This window comes from Strix aluco, chromosome 3, assembly GCF_031877795.1.
Source record: "Strix aluco isolate bStrAlu1 chromosome 3, bStrAlu1.hap1, whole genome shotgun sequence".
Classification (NCBI taxonomy): Eukaryota; Metazoa; Chordata; class Aves; order Strigiformes; family Strigidae; genus Strix; species Strix aluco.
In genome coordinates, this window is record NC_133933.1 from 93,766,593 (window position 1) to 93,781,463 (window position 14,871).

At 44.6% G+C, this 14,871-nt stretch overlaps 1 protein-coding gene across 2 annotated transcripts; it reads right to left on the reverse strand.

Moving 5' to 3' along the window:
- Nucleotides 1-370: 370 nt before the first annotated feature.
- On the reverse strand, nucleotides 371-12,655 carry PRSS35 (serine protease 35). 2 transcript variants are annotated; one of them, XM_074819662.1, is made up of 3 exons: nucleotides 12,293-12,655; nucleotides 8,265-8,387; nucleotides 371-6,359 (listed from the first exon to the last, which is right to left on the reverse strand). In XM_074819662.1, the coding sequence occupies exon 3, from the start codon at nucleotides 6,341-6,343 to the stop codon at nucleotides 5,102-5,104; it is 1,242 nt and encodes a 413-aa protein (XP_074675763.1). In that variant the 5' UTR covers nucleotides 6,344-6,359; nucleotides 8,265-8,387; nucleotides 12,293-12,655; the 3' UTR covers nucleotides 371-5,101. The 2 variants fall into 2 exon arrangements, with proteins under 2 accessions (XP_074675763.1, XP_074675762.1); XM_074819661.1 differs by lacking the exon at nucleotides 8,265-8,387 and having other exon boundaries at nucleotides 12,293-12,653.
- Nucleotides 12,656-14,871: the final 2,216 nt, after the last annotated feature.

Genomic DNA, 14,871 nt, shown 5'->3' on the forward strand with positions numbered 1-14,871 from the left:
GAGTTAAGATAATGCTGAGAACCTAGATTATAATATTTTACACACTTCTAATTTGGCCTGGTTCAACAGCTCTCTGGGGTAGAAAATACAACAGCTAATAGCAGAAACAGAACTAATTACTTATTTCAGAATTAATAAGTTGTGGCATAGTCTGTGAGTCATTTCCTTGCTGAACCAATTTTTTGTTACTCATCAAATTTGCTTTTGGAGTAATTATCTTGAAGACAGGAATAGACAGGGAGGTTTTTTCCCAGAACAAATTTAAAGAGACATTAATGTCTTGTAAAACCACGTCCCGGATGATTCACTGATAACCTGCTACAAGCGTTTACAGAATGGAGTTTGTATAACACCACCATAATCATGACAGTGAAAAACAATAGAAAATATTTATTGACATAGTATGTGCATTGTATAATATCTTAATATAGTAAAAGTTTGCATTTATTTTCCCAAATGAGTTGTCATTTTGTGCAGTTAAAAATATTTTTAAAACCCACATTTTTTGAAGTTTGCTACCAGTCTTTAAAAAGTTAAGAACATTAAAGAATCATCAAAGCTACCTCTGAAGGTTTTTAACCAAAATGCTATCTCGCACTCAGAGCAAAAGGCTGGTGCAACAGGGACTCAACTATGCTTCCAAATCCTTTGAGATTAGTGTGCAATTTTAAGCTTTCAATTTAACAATATTCTTTATTTTTTTTCCCCATTTATTCTTTAATCCAGGAATTTGTAGATGGAAGTATCTGCAATATTCTGTGCTTTAAAATTAGAAGCAGTTGATTAAATTTCTACAGAGACCAAACACAAGCACAAGGTATTTGAAAAAATTTATTGGCTAGAATGTAGGTACATGCAAAAAATAGAGCCAACATTTAAATGCTTCAAGTCTGAGATTTTTTTGTTTGTTGGGGTTTTTGGGGAAGGCGGGGATTGTTTTTTTTTTTCCAATGAGTAACAGCCTTTACAGGAATCCCAACAAAATGTCAGGTTTGAAAAACTTTCAAGTGAAAGAAACTTCCTTTATTCACTACAATCTTGGTGACCCGGTGTGCTGGGAGGTTCATGCTACCAAGCCTTTTGGCCAGGACACAGACCTGTTGGTTCCCAAGCACCCTAAACAAGCACAAGTGTAATCCCTGTGATTTGGGGCAGGGATTGTAGATCAGGGTCAAAATCCCCTGCCTGCTAGTTGTCCCTGCGAGAACCTGAGCCCTCTCACAGGCCTTTCCTTGGTGCTGTTGGCTGGTAAGAACAGCCTCATCTTTAACAGCAAAATGAGATTCTCCATGTAACTTGTGATTTTTACATCTTAATTTATACTGTTATGCCTTTTACTAGCTGCCTACTCTTTCTTACAATAGGTCCCTCTCCAACCATTTCATCTGTTACTTTTCACACTTTCTTTATCCCTTGCATACCACTTCCATCTTCCTGGTCTTCCATACCGTCTACTTCTCTTGCTCTCTCTTTCTGTATTAACTGCTGTTTGCTGCCTGGTCATCCCTTATCAGCAGAATAGGAGGAACTTCCCAGCTGCTTCTCTCCTCCACATGTAGATGAATTATTTTTTTACTTAAGCTATATTCTGTGCTGATTCATACTCCAGACAGACTCATAAATCTGCAAAATTTGGATGGTAAATTATAAACTGAGTCAAGGAGTTTCTTTAAGCAATTTTTAAAGCATTGGGTACTCTATACTTCATATAACAGCAATCATTTTGCTACCTAACATTGTGTTTTTCCTTTAAGATAAATCAACTTTAGACTTAATTTTTCACATTGCAGATAATCCCCTTGACTTCCATCATATGTCTCAGAGCCCCAAATTAAATGCATGCACAAATGCCTTGCAGAAGCTGGTCTGGGTGTGTTAATGGTTTGTATATGAGGATTATCTTTGGCCTGGGAAAAACTTGCTTCTTAACATTACAAATTGCCAACAGCCCCCTAGCAGAAAGGGGATTTGACTGAGTTTGTTTTTTCCTAAAGCCAGGAATACAGTTAAAGAAAAAGATCTATTATGGCAACTCTTATGGAAAAGCATTAGTACTGATGAAAACAAATGTACAGCCTGGTACTTGAAAGAAGGAAAAATCCTTTGGGGAAATATCACAACAGCTCTGTCCCCTTCTGGGCTGGGAACCAGCCTTGATGCTGGTGTCCTAGACAACAGCAGATCTGATCTACTAAGAACACCCCCTCCTCATATTTTCTCATTGATAACTAGATACTGACTGCAGTTTTTTTAAGGAAATCTGAGATGATCACAGCTCAGAAATTCTCATCCCATTTGCAGTGGCTGGTACTAAGAGGTGGGACATTGACCTCCTGGGGTTGTGTGTAAGTACACAATTTATGAACTATTTCAGAAGTCCCTGTAGTAAGCAGTCACAATGCCTACATAAAGCATTTCCTTCTCTATTAGGCCAAGTGACAGACTGAAATGTTGCCTGGCATTTTGCCCATGTCTTCTTGTGCCTGAAGGTGCTGATCCACTCAAAACAGCACATGCTCTACAAGCCCCTATATTTGCATGTGTTTGTGCATGTGCACTCAGACACAGAGGCTTGAATATATATATAGTTTTGATTAATTTTTGTGTTGCTCTGGTCAGCCTCTTTAATCTCTTAGTATCATAAAATGAGGCACTGAGCATCTAATATTTATCCTCTGAGGATAAACATTTGTTATCAGCCTGGTATGAGAACTTCAGGTCATGGCTGAGGTATTTATAGTGGATGATTATTATAACAAGACCATTTGAAAGCTGACATCAACATTTGTCATTCCTACCTTGTCCCTGATTTCCAAACTAATAAAGAACTAGATTGTATTTCTGCTCCTAAGGAGTACACCTAAATAAGACTCACCAAAACAAGGAATTTACTAAGCCACCTTATCTTGATCAGTTTTGGACCCAAATCAACAATGAGAATAATTGTTACAAAATCCATGGACCTAGGTTTAATGATTAATGTTTTGGTACCTTTGGATTAACGATGTGGTACCTTATTTGTCACAGTAACTATGGAAAAAGGCACTTAAGACAAACATTACAGAGCCAACTAAAGAGTATTGTGGGCCTGTTGCATAGAGTGAGAGTATTAAATACCCGACTGAGGTGATTTAAAATTGCTGTCAGCGAAGCCATACGTCTTAATAGAGATGTTAAGAACAATAAAAAATAATTAACCTTAAAATCTTAGACATTGATTTCTAAACTTTAAAAATTATTATTAGTTTTCTGCAAACAATCACACAAAATTAAAAAAAAAAAAAAAGTTAAGTGTTCCCTGGAAATGCTGACGTTAAAAGAAAAAGTTCCTTTTAAAGTGACATCTCTTCCAATTAACAAAATATTGTTAGACTTATGTTATGGAAGCAAGCCTTAAATTTTTATGCTTTGGCGATAACATGACAGAGAAAGTTGCCTGCACATTCAAAGTGTCAGGTTTATGTTTTTAATTGTCTACAAAAAGTGGGTTATTAACAATGATCTTATTTCATCAAAGGATATTACAAGTATATTTTTAAAATGCCAACAAACAAATAGTATTTTAAAATCTTGTTATATCTTTTCTTCTGCACAGGAAGAAAATGTATTTTGGTCAGCATAAACTTATGATCAAAAAAATGAAACATTGTAGCAGTGAATAATCTTAAAAGTATTGAAACCCAAAGGGTATGATCAGAAATACACAGTATCATTTTATGTTATTAGATTAATGTAGCACCATAACAATCCTGTGTGCTTCAAAATTTTGATATAAAATTAAAGATACAGACTTGTGTAGCAATCAACAATTTTTTAAAAGGTGATTTGTGTTTATAGGTGTGTAAAAGTGAAGCTCACTTTGTGTTTTCATTAAATATATGGTTCAGCAAACATATGGAACCAAATTATTTGCTAACTACTGCTGCTACCTAACAAGATACCTGTTATAATGTACAGGATAGTTCTTCTACCATTCAGAAGGTGGTATAAGTTAGTTGGGAGAAATTTTTAATTTAACCTTGTAACTCGCGTTGAGGTTGAGTTTGAATATGGCATGATTAAAACTACCCATTTTGCAAAACCATATAAAGCCAAACTAAAATACTGCTATCCAACTCCCAGTATAATACATACTATCCTATCTATGAAGCTGAACTCATATAAAAGTAATTTATAAAATCTGCAAAAATGGTTAGCACCCAAAAATTCGATCATCTGTGAAGCTCTAAATGATTGTCAGGTAGTCACTTCAGAAGTCAGTGACTTCTCCCAATGATAAAGCTAAACATTTGACTAGAAACTAAACCTACAGCTCTCCAAATACTAATTGGAATGCAAATGCATGTGTTTAAGACTTCTATAGCTTCTCAAATAAGATTTAAAGGCATTAAATTGTGTCCTGATGTTTCTTCTTCTTCCAAACATGGGAACTTCTATGTTCATTAATTTATTTTTGCTGGTTTTACTGAGCGATGAAGTGAAACTTGTCTTTAAGGTCTAACCCTCAGCTACAGAAATTTGGAATTTCCATGGTAGTGTTCCTGCAGCAACCAGAGGAGGAAGTTTTCCAAACTAACAAGCATGAACTAGACTGCTGCTTCTCAACATGGAGCTGTGGTCTTTAAAGAATGCCAAAATAATGTCTTGGTCTCATGCAGTTCTCTGGATCATTCTGCACATACAGTAATGTGCTGTATGCACAACCTGCATTTGAAGAATTGGAACAGAACCCTGAGAAAAGCAAATCCATTGGAAGAATAGGTGTTGTCTAATAATACCAGTTTGAGATGTTTCAATCCTTCCCTTGGGAAAAAAAATGATGAACAGGTGTCGTAATTTTTTTTTTTTTCTAATGTGAATGATTTGAAATTATCACAATTGCAAACATAAATATAGTTTGGGATTTTAAGTGCATATCTAGGGTTGATTACAATTAGAAATATTTTGTTTGACAATTCTACCCATCCCTCAGCAATTCAGCATTCCTCAAGCTTTGAGTTCAAAAACATTCTGACGTGGAGTGATGTTCTTCCAGTAACTGCTGCGGCAGACTTTCACTCTATGGTAATACGGGTGCTAAACGAGTCAGGTTCAGCTCTCTTCAGCCTTGTGTGCAATTCTCATCATTCCCATGTATCCAGAAGCAAATCTGGGCATATTTGAGAGGAGTAATTCTTACTGCTACATTGTAATCCTGCTGTTCACCATTGACATCCACCCACTGATGGCCTGAGTAAACAGCGATGATCTTGCGTTTCCACTTCTTTTTGTTCGGCTCTTTAAGACGGAGATAGACACCAGATCCCGTGGAACCGGGCTCAGCATCACAGTACTGATAGAAGAGATCGTTGGACTCATCAGAAATGCTACAAAATCTATAGACCAGCTGCCCAGACCGATCATTGTCAAAACCTGAGAAGTGGATCATGCTCCCAGGCATCATTTTGATCGTTGGGCTGATTCCCAGCTCCATGTATTTCCTTTTGTGTGGACGCTTGAGCTCAAGAACAGCATAATCATAATCCAGGGCAATATCCCCAGAGACACCCTTAAACCAGCCTTTCGGGATGTGGGTACTCTTCACCCTGGTCCACTGGAAGGAGGGCATGCCATCTGAAGTCCCCTGCTTCCTCCCAGATCTCCTCTGCTTTCTCCCACCACCTTTGGATTGTCGCCTTAGTTCTGTGGCAACTTCGGGATCCTCTTGGGCCGCAGAAACCTCTCTCCTACTTCTTTTAGCACCTTTGCGTTTCCTGCCTTCGCCTCTGGATTTCGCCTTCATCAGGCCCACCCTCAGTCTTTTGCTGCCCTTAACATAATCCTTGCCGTTGTGCAGACAGTGGGCAGCTGTCAACACGTGCTTGGGGGAGATGAGAATGCCACTACAGCCGGTGGAGATCTTCACAGCTGTGTTGAACGGAAAGTTGGTCATAAACCGCTTGTCATAGATGCTGAACCTACTGTCTGTTCCATATATCTGCCTCTTCTTTCTCAAAGACTTTCGTGTGGTTGTGTTTCCAGCTGGGTCAAGCCCTAGTCCAAGGACATTCACTTCAGTCAGGGTCCGTGTGCCGTTTTCAAAAACGGTCTCATAGGATAAAAGGTCCTTCAAGTCAGACAAGTTTGGCACCGGCAATTTTCTTTGACATTCAATTCCACATACACTGTTCAGCTCTAATTTGGTTTTTGCTTCAAATTTAGGGCTGTCAAGGGAGAAAGTTCTTTCGCTCACAATCTGGGGAATTTTCTTTAAGTGCCAAGTAAAATCTTGCTCAGTTTCTGTTCCATTGGTGAGACCCAATATAGGTATGAAAAATATGAATAGCAGTAACATGTGTTCCATTTTATCTATTTTTTTTCTAAAACAAGAAAGAGAGATTTGAAAATATGCGTTGGAAATATACACAGTTATCTTAGTATCTTCAAAGTATAATCATGCAATATTAGCACTGACATCAGTGGAACAGAATTTAACACTCTGCTCAGAATAGAAGTGCCTCAGATATTCCCTGTATTGCCTCTGACGCTTCCAACGGTCTCTAGAAAGATGGGCGCAGACGAGTCAGCCAGCATCCATACTGAGTTACCAACTGGAAGGTGGAAACAGCTGAGTTTTACCTGCTTTTCCCTCAGTGGGGCAGTAGTCTGAGTCATTCCACTCTGTACAGTGCTCTGGTTTTATTTATCATGTAGGAATGCAATTATGTTTTAGCTACCGGTTGTAGGTAGAACATGGTTGAAAACCACCAATGTATTCAAAAGTCACATTCAAAAGCTGGGATCCAGGCAGAGGGGGGCAGACAGACTATACTCATGAGGCTTAGAAACCCTTAGGAAACCAGACCAGTTCTTTCATGTAATGGCCAAAAAGTGGCAGCTTTAAGTGACCTAAAAGTTACCAATGGTTCTGCATTACCCACCCAGCTAAGATTTGTGAATCTGCCTGCTATGGAAAATGGCACTTCGCTAATTGGTCTCCCAAGGAACCAACCTAGAAAGATCTCCTTTCCCCTTTCAAAATTTATGTTGTCTGGATGTGACAGGTGGAGCAATTTGGGCACCTAAACAAGGTGGCAAGTCCTATTTCAGCTTCGGCTACTCTGAAAGGCATGGGCCTCCTGCAGATCCTGCGTTACCCTTTGTGCCACGACCACCAAAACCTCATTCATTTCCTATGGGTGGGTGTCTGAATTTCCCTCAGGATGTCAGAGAATTTCAAAATCCATGGTTGAAGGGGACAGATGAGTAAGAAAATAGAAGGTTGCTGGTCTAGAGGAGTCTCCTGGTTATATACATGCAGGAAAGCCCAGCCAAGTAGGAAGGACAAGTCCACTGGCTCATCACATGCCTTTTTCCTGCAGGATCCCACAAAGACTGCAGGAGCTGTGCTGTCTGCGCCTTATGGTCACATGTGGAAGGCCCCACCTAGATGGGGTGATGCACCACACAAAGAGCTAATACTTTAAATGGGAAAGACAAAAAGCACTATTATTCCCATCTGTAGTTGGGAAACACGCAGAAAGAATGCAAAATTGTTAGAAGTCTGTGGCAGAGCCAGAAACTGAACCCAGAAGACTTGATTCTGAGCTCAAAACATTACTGAAAAGGCCATTTTTCTCCTTTGGCAGGAGTGATGTCAGTGGCATTAACTAACTACTGGCTGCTGCCATTGGGAAAGTTGCGATCCACTCATATATCCTTCATTCCAGTTACATGGAAACCTCAGCTGTGCAGAAAGAAACGGCCTATGATTAATCTTTAAAAGCCAAGCAATTCAAGGATATGTATGTGGTTAAGCTCTGGTTTACACTGTAATGGCAGTGTAAACCAGGGCAAAGATAACTGCTTTCCTTTTCTTGAGCTTAGTTTAGAATAAGTACTGCTATCCAGTGAAACAGCCTGGTTACAAGCTAGCTAAAGATCTAGCATGAAAAAAGAGAAGTATGTGTGCAACATGGAAAAAGAAGTGGTAACATCACTTTAAAAACTGTATAATGGACCAACGACTCCTATAATTTTGAGGCATCTTCACCATATAGACATAGTTTTTGTCTATGAGAGGTAACAGCTATCACTTTTTAGCTAAACACTACAGTTCAAACACAGCTTGTTGCTTCTGATGCCAGATTCAAAGGGTGGTTTTGTTTTAACATAATTTTTGACACTTTTCACCTTTGCTTGCATGGAACACCAACTTTGACATGGAGCTGACTTACTAGGATATACATAAACCACATTTTACAATACAGTATAAAGATACCCACCCTGGCTTTAAAGTAGCTAACTCAGGTTTTGGAGAAGATATGTGGACTTCAATAAGACGTCTGGAGATTACAGTGAGTCACAGGCCTAAGCTCGGTGGTGTATGCAGTCATACTGAAAGATATCTGAAGGTTTTGAAAAGAGAGCAGAGTCATCCTAGGTGCAAGATTTTGCAGAGAGACACCAGTTGACCATACCAGACTAGGTTACTGGCATAGCAGAAGGCACATATTTAAACATTAACCTTTATATACAAAGTTACCTTCAGAGTATTGTTTTGGTTATTACTCAATTAGTACTAAATTTGAAGAGGAATGATAATTTTACAAATCTATGGATAAATGATAAGGTGTCAAAATAAAGAAATACTATGATGAGAACATATGAATAGCTTTCCTGGACTGACCAAAGGTCCACTTTGCCTAAAATCCTGTTTCTGACACTGGCCAAATGAAGATGCCTAGGGTAGAGCACAAGAATAGGGCAACCATGTCTGTCCCTCCTCCCTCATAGTCTCTTCCCTTACAACCAGTTGCACCTCATGGACTTCAAACCAGAGGCAGTATCTGTAGTGTGAAGCAACCTCAGTGGATTTCTCGTCCATAGTTGCCCAGTCTTCCCTTGAACCCATATAAAATTTTGTATTCACAATGTTCTGCCTCAGGATGTTCCACAGCTTAACTACATGTTGTATGAGGAAAGATCTCCTTTTCTTTATTTTCAGCCTGTCGCAAACTAGCATGGTTTGATGATAAATAATGTGTTATTAATGCAGAAAAGCTGGTTTTAATTTGCTTTGCCCCAATATAGCTGTTGAGCAGATACAAGGTGTGAAGAAACCCCATTCTTCTGTCAGGCTCGAGAACGCCTTTTCTATGTTCTTTCCTAGAATACTCCTCCCTTTCTTAGCCCTTCCTCAGGGTCTGGGTATTTGATATTTCTCTGTAGCCGAATTTTGTGATCCCTAAGGAAAGTTCATTCACTAACTGCTAGTTCATATACAAGTCTTAGAGGTGCCTGTGTTGATGTCATTCCACTGCGATGGCTGAAGTCTTCCCAGCTGGACCCATAACTAACTTCACTTTATAGAGAGACTTTCTGCAAGCAAATGGGTGGAGTACTATGGCTCCCTTCCGCCACTCTTTAAAAAGAAAAAACCAAAACACACAACCCTCAATAGATGCACTGGAGCCTCCCATTTGAAATACTATACTGAAGTGCTCACTGCTTACAAAGGCAGACTTGGAAGCCAAGATTTTCATAATTTATAATGAACCACTTGTTGCTTGTAATGAACTAACTACACTTCAGCAGAACTGGAAGAAGTCCAAGCCGAGGAACTTGATGAAAATGGTAATTCTCATTACAGACCAGAGCAGTGGTCCTACTAGGCAGCACTGTCATTTACATCCATGCACTTAAACTCTGTTTACTAACTCAATCTTCACTGTTTAAGCAAAGCCAGCTTCAAGCATTGGCAATGTCAGCTGTTGCTATGGCCCAATACAGGTTGCCAGCAAGGGGGCAACACAGGGGTTCCTCTTGCCAGATGATGAGGATGGAAATGTGTAGATGGCTGCAAAGACACCTTTGCAGGGTGAGAGAAGAGGAGAGAGAATACAGCCTCCAGAGGAAGGAAGAAAGGCCACGAGAAGGCTGCAAGCTGGAGGCAAGAAAAAACCCTCAACATCTCACTCACGCTTTCTGCCACGCTGTTCTCCACTCTTCCTCCAAACCCCAAGCTGCTCTGCCCTCTCCTTTCCTTTGCTCCTTTCCCATACAAATTTTGGGTTAGCTTACAGTAATTAGAAGCCTTGAGATAGCTCTGTCTTTATGGTAGAATGAATTGCTTCAGAGAAGACAGAAGAAGATGGAAACTAGAAAGCTCCATGAAAATGTTGAAATCCTTCCTCCAGTTTTCAAACACAGCTGGTAATGGTGAGGACTCCCTGTTTGGTGGCATGCCAGCTGCCAGGCATATGTATACAATTAAAAGCATTTTCAGTCCTTCTTACTTCTTGCTTCCAACATCAAATCTTTCTGCATTCAGAAGAGAAATGTCCTAACTTTTCAGGATATCCTTCAAATATTTTGTCAGTATAACTCATCTTACTCCAGCATAATGCATCTCAAATGCTCAGGGGAAGGCTTGTAGTCAAGCAGAACTAGAATACTTTCTCTTCAGGCTACCCCTGAGTGAATATATATGTCAGTGCAGCTCAGACAGAAAAGTTGTGTCAAGCTACCTGGCAGCGTTTCATCTCGGTCTGTTCAGTGCAGCCTCTGCTCTGGGCTTTCCTTATTGTAGGAAAGTCAGCACATCTCAAACTAAGCTTACATAATTTTAAATGCAATTTTCAGACCATAAAATACTAGAGGCTGCTACACTAACCAGCACCTTTAACAGCTTTTGGCCTTATTCTTGAAACAGCCTGAACGTTGGAATTCACAGTTCTACTCTGACAAAGCAAAATAGAGAACGAATTTTGGAAGAAACCATTACCCTAACCTTATCCACCACTGCCCCCTTCACTCCTCCGGGTGTGCTCACTCTATATATTGGCGCATAGATTTCGCCCTGCCTGACGGAGAAAGCCCCGCTGCGACTCCTGGCTCTTACATAATTTCAGCAGCTTCAGCAGGCAGAAGAAGAACACATTTTACGCGGCAGACGTGACGGCTCGTTTCTGAAGTCACACAGGCAGGGGGAAGTACCGCAAGGGGGGATGAGCGGCAATGGGGACGGGGGCTTCACCTCCCTCGGGGTGTTCCCGCTCCCGGCCGCCCCCGCCGTGGCCGCGGGGTGGCGCGCCCGGACAGCCGGCGGCTCGGTGACGGCGCCCGGCCCGGCTTCACCCCCTGCCCGCCATCCCCCGGGTCCCGGGCTGGCCCCGCGGCAGCCCCCGCTCCTCCCAAGCCTCCCCGCCGCCGGGCTCTTCTCCCCGCTCCTCCGGGGCGGGGGGAGGCGGGCGGGGGGGGGAGGTCGCGTCCCCGCCACTGAGCGGCTCCGGGGTCGCGCCCTGCCAGGCGGGGCGGCCCCGGACAGCGGCCCCCGGGCCGGCAGCCGGCGGGCACCGGCCGGGAAGCAGCCGGAGAAACGGCGGGGACGGGGGGGGGGTTTGCTGGGGTGGCCGCTTTTCCACTGCCCGCTCCGCTTCTGCCGGCCGCTCCTACGCGTTAAAGCCCAAGGTTTTCCTGGAAGAAGCCGAGGGTTTGGAGAGGAAGGCTTTAACTCTACGGCTCTTCAGCCATCCCCAGGTCCTGCATTCCGCGGGACGCTCTGCTTTTCCGCGCCTGATCCAAAGGAGTTCCCTTTCTCCAGAGACTGCAAGCTAAATACCTTGGCACAACTTTTTTTTTTTTTTTTTTTTTTTTTTTTTTTTTTGCCATTCCAACATAAATCTGCTTCCAGCAGTGACGAATCTGGATGAAATTAGTGTCAATTCCAGAAGAGCTCGGGGATGGTAGCGCGAATACTGAGGGGATGAATCAGAATTAAAGGAGAGGTTGTTTTGGAGGGTGAAGAGGCTCCTTGCCTGCTCCCCGCAGGAGACACAGCACAGAGACAAACCCCGGAAAGCCCAATACATATGCCCCTTGCTTCCGTCCCGTTAGACGTCTTGTGAGACTAGTTTCAAATAATAATAATTAAAAAAAAAAAAAAAAGGACCAAAGAAATGTGTTACGTTTTAATCCCATCAGAAATATATCTGTCATGCTAAAGAGGCAGGAGTTTTATATGAACCCCTTCAGCTGCCAAACCCAAGGTACTGACATCGCTCAGCCTCATCATTTTTCAAAACGACCCGTGTAGGAAGAACAACATCGCAAAAAAAGATCACCTTACGGTGATCCCCTTACCTCGGACTGCCCGGTCCCCGGCCCCGGGGCTGCCCTGTCGCCGGCCCCGGGCAGCCACCCTCCGTCCCCATCCCCAGCTCCCAGCCTGCCCACCCTGCGCTGCCCCGACCAGGTCTCTCAGGGCAGCCTCTCCTCCCGCGGCCGCCGTCGGGAAGGGTTTCTTTCATACCTGGCACCCCGCAGGACGAACGGAGGGGAAGGCGGCCACAGCCCCGGGGCGCAGGCTCCCGGCTCCCCGCTCCGCGCCGCCCGCCCGCCGCCCAGCGCCCGCGGCTACTGAGGACGGGGCGAGGGGAGCGGCCAGGTCTTCCCAGGCGGGGGAGGGGATGGAAAAAGTTAGAAAAAAAAAAAGGAGACGAGAGGGAGGAGGCCGGGAGGGCGAGAGGGGGAGGGCCGAGGGGAGCGGAGGCAGCTCCCGGTATCTCCTCGGATGGGAAGGGAAGAAGGGGCTCTGCCTGCGGGGCGGGGAGGCGCATCCCCCCGGGAGAGGCTTCCCCTCGGCGCCGTGCGGAGAGCCGGGGTGACCCGCGCAGGGACGGGGCGGGAGGCGGAGACAAGCGGGGAGGCGGAGGGACCCCGTCCCGGGGGAATGGCGGGAGGGCGCCGCACCGCGACACCTGCGTGGTGGGGCCGGGGCTGCCGGGCACGACGGGGCCGGGCGGCGGTGGTGGCAGCGGGGAGGGCCGCTCCGCCCTGACCCGCCCTAGGGCTCCTGGGGAAGGCGAGGAGTGGCTGCCGACCCCACAGGAGGCTGCTCGGGCCGGGATGGGGCTTGCGGCTGCGGGGAGTGGCGTTCCCGCACCGGGGCCTGTCCGCGCCTCCCTGCCCGCGCCCCTCAGGGGCGTCCCGGCCACCCGCCTTCGCCGCCCCGCTCCCCTGGGGCGCCCCTCTCCTCAGGGACCCTCCTGGCCCCGCTCCTCAGGGACCCTCCTGGCCCTGCTCCTCCGGGGTGTCGCGCTCCTCAGGGATCCTCCTGGCCCCGCTCCTCAGGGACCCTCCTGGCCCTGCTCCTCCGGGGTGTCGCGCTCCTCAGGGATCCTCCTGGCCCCGCTCCTCAGGGACCCTCCTGGCCCTGCTCCTCAGGGATCCTCCCATCCCCGCTCCTCTGGGGCGCCCTGCTCCTCAGACACCCTCCCAGCCCTGCTCCTCTGGGGTGCCCCACTCCTCAGGGACCCTCCTGGCCCCACTACTCAGGGGCACCCAGCCCCTCCCCAGCCCCGCTCCTCAGGCCCTCAGAGGCCAGGTGGGAAGCACATCCCTCCTTTTCTCACTGCTCTTCACCCCTCTCTTTCTGCCTTGCCCTTCCCTTGGTGTCCTTTTTGTCTCCCCTCCCAAGGCAGAAAGCTTTGGGTGGTGGGTCTCTGCTCCGTGGATCAGCCCCTTGCACTACAACAACGTCCTCCCCAAAGCTTTCCACTGCTACATAAATGTGCAACATGAAAAGCTCATTCACTTTTGCAAGTGCTTAACCTCAGTAGGTCCAATGAACTCATCTGCTGAAAACTCATCTCATGTTAGATGAGGGCCCATTGATTTGCCAAAACAGGCAGGAAATTAGTGTCATTGATAGAGATCATACTGAGATCTCCAGAGTGCTGTTTCATTGTCCTAATCATAAGCATCTCCTTCCTTTAAAAGACTTCTGAAATTTAGTGGAATAGGTTGCAAATAAGGCTTTGGCCAGCAACTGCACCTTGCAGTTTCCTTTCAAAGACTGAGGCTGAAAATGTAAATTTTGTTTGCAGTTCTCTTTCTGTTGTTGTTTTTTGCATGTACAACTTAAAACCAAAGCATACTAATAATCATTCATGAGAAAATGAGCTGAAGAATTCCCAGTTTAATTAACAAGGCAAGAGAGAAATGAGTGTAAGGTAGTTGCATTTTACAAGCAATTTCTTGAACACAAGAGCTTCCATACTGGATCAGACCAAGGGCTTTGCTTGACCAATATCATGTTGCAGTAGTAAAGGGCAAGGTCATGCAATAGTTCCCTCCAGCACTTTCCCTGCCACCAATATTTCGAACTCTGAGATTTTCTGAGGCAAATGTAGTTTCTATGATGTTAGTAACCTTCACCAGATTTCTGTCAGGCACTTGCCCATCTTCCCTTAAGCCTATGTAGATCTGTAGCATCTACAACCTGCTGTGGTGACAAGATCCACAGTTCAACCATGTGTTATGCAAAAACCCGCCTCCTTTTGTGTATTTTCAACCTGGCTACTGCTAGCTTCGTTTGATGCTCACTAGTTCTTTATCATAACCCTGTAGGCCCTCTCCCACCTCGAAGGATTCTAGCTAAGTTAACTGTATTTTACATGAAAGATGTTCCTGTTTTCTGTCCTACTGCTGACATGCAGGGACCAGAACAGCATCCGAAGAATGATGTGGCCAAACACTTCTTGGCAGTGGCAAGTAGAAAACAAAGAGCAATAGCTACTTACATTGGGCAGCTGTGTTGAGCAACAACTGCAGCTTGGGAGCTTCAGAGTGGATGTCAGGAAAAATTTCTTCATCAAGAGGAACACGTGACACTGGAATAAATTGCCGAGACAGGCTGTGGAATCTCCATCCTTGGTGGTTTCCAACACTCAGCTAGACAAAGCCACAGCTGATCTGATCTAATGTTGGCAGTAATCGTGCTTCAAGTGGAAGGTTGGGCTGGGTGACCTTCAGAGGTCCCCCTCAACCAGTATTTCTATGATTCTTTACCTATACAGAAGATGCAAAATATGGACTTCTGTGGAAGCA

Excerpts from the sequence above, each read along its gene's own strand:
- PRSS35 (XM_074819662.1), bottom strand. The coding sequence starts at position 6,343 with ATGGAACACATGTTACTGCTATTCATATTTTTCATACCTATATTGGGT.